Source organism: Sprattus sprattus, assembly GCF_963457725.1.
Source record: "Sprattus sprattus genome assembly, chromosome: 4".
In the NCBI taxonomy this organism is placed as follows: Eukaryota; Metazoa; Chordata; class Actinopteri; order Clupeiformes; family Clupeidae; genus Sprattus; species Sprattus sprattus.
Window position 1 is genome coordinate 13,466,414 of NC_137923.1, and position 6,000 is coordinate 13,472,413.

General features: G+C 50.0%; 1 protein-coding gene across 1 annotated transcript in view; it reads left to right on the top strand.

The window, feature by feature from the left end:
- dlc1 (DLC1 Rho GTPase activating protein) overlaps positions 1–6,000 on the top strand; it is a 29,156-nt gene that overhangs the window by 13,003 nt on the left and 10,153 nt on the right. The window contains exons 5-6 of the mRNA XM_080837926.1: positions 2,237–3,987; positions 4,878–5,057. Coding sequence (XP_080694052.1) covers positions 2,237–3,987; positions 4,878–5,057 — 1,931 coding nt within the window. The remainder of the gene's footprint in view (positions 1–2,236; positions 3,988–4,877; positions 5,058–6,000) is intronic.

Below are 6,000 nucleotides of genomic sequence, written 5' to 3' on the forward strand. Positions count from 1 at the left end.
CCCCCTCAGGAATGTGTGGATCTGTACGTCTTCAGGTCTCTCGTTCTTGCCTGTTTTGTTTCATTCCATCGTGGAATATAACTAAGACTCTTTAAATTGTATTCTCATTTATGAAGATGTTGTAGTAAGCAAAGAAGACACTAGTGGACTAGGTAATGGTCAAGGCATCTGGAACGTCATTCCCCTCACAGAGTTAATGAGACATTTTTAACACAGCTGCGCACCAAACTTCTTCAGGCAATAAACATCTGATGCCACTCCATGACACTTTTTCACACAGGCGGATGAGGGGACAGCCTCTGTCTTTCTCTCTCAGGGGTCCTTGAGGCTGGGCTGCCCAGTATTCCTGATCAAAGGCCCTTTACCCCGAGGGGCTGTAAAATTACGGCCCTGCCGCCTTTTATGGACTTTCGTCACCGACGCCTTTATCCACCGTGACGGAGTCGCCTCTGTGCTCCCACGCCCCCTCCTCTCAACTCTGGCACTGGTGTACACTCACACACACACACACACACACACACACACACACACACACACACACACACACACACACCCCCACACACATACACCCACCCACACACACACACACACACACACTTACACATATTAACATACACCCATACACTTGTATCGACATTAAGTCACACACAAAGTCTACAACGAAGACAACACACACACAGATAACATTCACACAAACAAATTCCTGCCCATTCACACAAACATTCACACAGTCATACATTAGCACCGTGAACACTAGTTGAGTCACTGTTTTACCCAACACACCTCCTTGGACACAACTCCAAGACGGCATTCTCTCACCTCTAAAATATCACACAACTCTTTATACTGATAACTTTATATGCTAGATATACTGGCCTTTAAAGATGCTACTACAGCAGCCAGTCCACTGTACTTTCAAAATTCTCACTCGCCCCTAACCACATTTGACCTCTGTAATAACTGCTCCCTTGCAATTGCAATGATTGCATATATACTTCCTTTTCAGTTCAATACATTCAACAAGTTGTAACACATATGTGAATCCACAAACATACTTTCATACCCCACTGTATCCCACCCCAGCCCCAGCCCAAGGGTCTGTGTTATCCTTCCTGGTTCCTGGTGTATTTAAGTGGATTTTCCTTTCACCTGGTCAATTGCAGCAGTTATGTTAAATGGCTGCTGTGTGACAGTGGGTATGTACCCAACACCATATCCACCCAACCCACACCATTCAGGCACCAGGGCGGGGGTTGGAGAAAGCAGTCGGTCTGGCTTCCCTGGTGTTTGGAGGTTGGGGTTGGGGTGGGGTTGAGGGATAGGAGGTGGTGTTTGACCTGAACACTCCGGCAGGGATATGAACTCCCAGTGTGTGTGTGTGTGTGTGTGTGTGTGTGTGTGTGTGTGTGTGTGTGTCGGGTGGAATTTCCGGACTTCCCCTGGGGGAGAGAGATAGATTAAACAGAGTGGAGGAGCTTTTTGGGGGTTTGGGTGGAGTTTGGGGGGTGGGTGGTTACTTGTGACTCTGCTGGGACATGGCTCAGTAACATACAATAACAAGTCTCCCACCCCCTCTCTATGGGCATCTTATCTGGGGAAAATTGCCTTAGGAATGTGTAGTGTTCTTGCGTGAGTGCTTCTTCAAAGATAGCAACATCCAATAATCCCCCAATTCATAGTCACTGAATGCCATGTTGAAATACAGTATATATGAATATCTTCACCCTCCTAAAACAATTGCCTAAGTAATTTTTGTTCAGGTTTTTCAGAAAACACAAAAAACTTGAATACATGATATTTATTGATAATTTTGCTCAAAAAGGTTATGACAAAAGATGCCAATTATTCCAAGAGGAATATATAATGTAGGCACATTTTTTAACTTGCCTTTGTGACTCAAGCTATTTTAAACCTTCAACTCTGTCAACAATAAAGCTTGTAAAATTGACAAAAGACATATTGTCGTTTGACTTAAAATAAAACTGCTTAAGTCACACTCTTGACATAGGCCATTATACTACAGGGGTAGAATCACATGATCTGTTCAACTAAGGATGTAGGAGATTGACTTAGGCAAAAAGTATTAGTAAGGTGACGATATGATTCATCATAGCTCTGTCAACGACAACAAGAATTTGTTCTTACTTTGTTGTGTTTTATTACCGGATTAGGCAATTGCTTTAAATAAATGGGTCCGAGGGCAGGAGGAGTCTAAGAGTTGTGTTGTTTTCAACAGAGTGATGATTCAGATGAGGATGAACCCTGCGCCATCAGCGGCCGCTGGACCTTCCAGAGAGACAGCAAGCGTTGGTCACGCATGGATGAGCTGGATGTCTTCTCTCCGCCGGGGGTTGCGGGCGAGCCCCCTTTCCCCAGCGAGGAGAGGCTGCGGCAGGGTGTGAGCACAGAGAGCGTCCTGACGGACCTGAGCGAGCAGCCGGAGGTGAGCTCCTTGCACAGCGGAGGCAGCGGGGGCGGGGAGAGGAGAGACGGCGAGTCTGAGCGAGGAGGGCGACTGCCAAGTACCACGCCCTCCAGCCCCGGAGCGGGCGCCTCCATGTCGACGGCCAGTGGCGTTGCCACCCGAGCGAGTTCGGTGGCCAGCGTGTGCTCGTCTGCCACGTCGGGTGCCAACGAGGACTCCCTCTCCGACGGCCTCCCTTCACCACTGGAGATGCGGAGCTTCTCGTTTGAGGTGAAGTCGTCCAGTGAGGAACGAGGGGGCGGTGGTGTAGGCGGAGGAGGAGGGAAGAGCAGTGGCAGCACTAGCACGCGCTCACGGGCCAAGAGCTTCCTGAAGCGCATGGAGAGCCTGAGGCTGCGAGGGGGAACTCTGACCCGGCGCAAGAAGCCCCGCTCCAAACTGGACATCAGCGGGCCTGTGGGGATCCAGGAGGGCCTGGATGAGGAAAAGCTCCGCAGGCTGAACTGCGTGGACATCCACCCTGCCCTCACCCAGACTCTCCAGAGCCAGAACCAGGACCAGGACCAGAAAGATGGAAGTGGTGGCAGCGGTGTGATCGATAGCGGTCCTCACAGCCACAGGCACCGGAGCGTGTCCTACTTCACACAGACCAGCAGCGGCAGTGCCGGCAGCAGCCAGTCAGAGGGGGGCAGCAGTGGGAGCGCAGTGAGCACGCCCAGCCCCGTGACAAGGGCACGTAGCCACAGCAGCGCAGCGTCTGGGTCCAAGCGCGGGGGCATGTACCTGGAGGGGTTCGACCCGTTCAATCTGCTCGCGCAGCCCGCCCAGGACCACCAGACACAGAATAACAAGCACAACCTGAACACCATCCAGAACCAGAACCAGAACCTGGACCTCAACAAGAACCAAAGCGCCACAGACGGCGTGGTGGAACAGAACCGGCGCAACAGCAAAAGGTCGGCCTCGTCCTCCTCCAAGTACGAGGCGGAGGAGGAGGTAGAGGAGGAGGAGGTTGAAGAGGGAGTGATCTTCTTCTACCTGCCCGAAGGACATAAACCCGGAACTTTCCCAAAAGCCCTCGCTGATGGTGGGCTGCGCCGCCATGGCGTGGAGGGGGGTGCCTCCACCATCCGACGGCGCCCACGGAGGGGTTCCTCGACCTCCCTGGACAGCCGCCTCAGTGTCTACGACAACGTGCCGGTCTCGTTGTCCCGAGGTATAGGTGGAGAGGAGGACGAGGATGAGGCACACCTGGAGAGGGACGGAGAGCACAAGCTTGAGAAGGTGTTGAAGGACGTGAGTGGACTGCAGAGGCTGGTCAATGCCTGGACAGAGGCAGTCGCCACCGGAGAGGAAGAGGAGGAGGAAGAGGAGGAAGATGAGGAGGAGGAGGATGGAGATTCGGACTCGGCCCTGGACTCAGCCTCACCTTGCCCATCCTCACCACTGCAGAACCGGCTGGAGGAGGAGAACGCCAGCGACCAGGACAGCACGGGCAACCCGCTCGGAGAGCGCGAGAGGAGGGACTCTGGGGTGGGGGCCTCCCTCACACGGGCTAACAGGTAAGGAGTGTTAATGGTTTGTCTAAGTGGACATCACCCATTAGTTGTACTTCTTTTAATTCTTCCTTTTTACAGTCTTTGGGTTTTGAGAGATAACTTTTGAAACACTAGTCTTGGGTGACTTTGACTTTTACAAGCGGCTCACCATAAGCCTTGTTTACAGGGCAATGGAGGAGGCAGATATATAGGAGGGATAAAGATGCGGGCGAGGGGGGCTTTGAAGAGATGTGAGGAGTGATAGCAGGAGGGTAAAGAGAGGGCCATCAGACAAAGATGAAGCGGAGAGAGAGGGGAATGTATGGAGAGATAGGGAGAGAGATAGAGAGAGAGAGAGAGTGAAAGACAGAGAGAGCGTGTCAGAACGACTCCCCTTACATAAGGCGACCACACTGCACTTACTGTGGCAAGGTCTCCGGAATGCTCCCTCGTCTCCACGGGTTACGACAATCCCGCCGGAATGCACAGGAGGAATTCACACATCCCCCCCCCCCCCCCCCCCCCCCCGCACACACATACAGAGACACACACACATACAGAGTGATGAACATGTTGATTAGTTCTAGATGATCGCCTATCCCATTCATTAAATATCTTCTTGTGTGTGCGTCTACATGTGTGTGACAAAGGTGAAACACAATGGGAAGCTAGTGATTAACTTCTGACTTCTGACCCTCTCACAGCTGCCTCTGTGTTTGTGTGTGTGTGAGACATGTTGTGTAAAATGGAAAAGACTGCATGTGTCAATGTCAGTGTAAATGCGTGTTTGCGTGTGTGGAGGCAGTATGTAAATAAATATATTGTCTTTATGTAGGGGGTGAACATGGGTTTTCACATTCATAAACAAATAAGGGAGTTTAAAAATGTGTGTGTGTGTGTGTGTGTGTTTTTAGGCCCCAGAAGCTGCGCTGGCCCAGTTTCCAGAGCTCTCACAGGCCCAGCCTGTCGTCCACGCTGCTGCAGATTGGCTGCCAGTCGGTGCTCCAGATGAACCTGCTGCAGAAGTATAGCCTGCTCAAACTCACCGCCCTACTGGAGAAACACACACCCACCAACAAGCATGGCTTCAGCTGGTAAGTGTGTGTGTGTGTTTTTGTCTGTAATACAAACCTTCACTATGCAGGTGTGTGTATGTGTGTGAGTGTGTGTCTCAGTGTCTTCCTGTCCGTCTGTCCAGCTTGACCTCGGCTGAACATGGCTCCTTCTTTGTCTACCAACCTTCCGGTTTTTTCTTTTCTTTCAGTCTTTCACTACTCTGCCACAGATCTCAATGCAACTCTCTTTCTGTTCAGTTTAGGGCTTTCTAACTTTCCATTTACTTATGTCCTCCTGTCTGTATTGTGTGGAAAAGTGTGTGTTGTCACATTGTTTGTGTGTGTGTGTGTATGTGTGTGTGTATTTGTGTGGGTATTTTGGGTTGTGTCTCACATTCTGTTCCCAGAAGATAATTACAGGGAGCTGAATCTACGCTAACACAAGAGTTCAACCTCTGTCACATATGCAAACTTGTGCGTGCACGTACACCAACGCACACACACAAACACAAACAGTAACCTACATATTGTTTGACAGAGTTTAGTCAAAGGCACAGAGCAACTTATAGCATAAAGTAAGTTGTGTTGCAAACTATGTAAGGGACAATGAACGGCATGGTGTTCAGGAATCAGAAATGAATGCCCTTTCGAGGTGGTAATGCTGTTCAATTTTGAAGTGCATTCATTTCTGCTACCCGAACGCGGTGAAGTCTATTATCCCGCTTATACTCGGTCATCACACTTAATTTGCAGATATAATTCCCATATTTTGATTAGTAAAACTGGTCAAAGCCCAGTCGTTTGTTCTTTATGGATGGTTGCTATGGCCAAAGTCCAGTTGTTAGTTCTTTATCTCTCTTTGCCAAGTTAGCATATCCCAGCATTCTGCTAAGCCCAAACTTCGTAAAATCACTGTGGTCCTTAGCGCAAATGTAGTGGAACGGTACTAAAAGCTATTTCAGACATGGAACATGTTGCTACT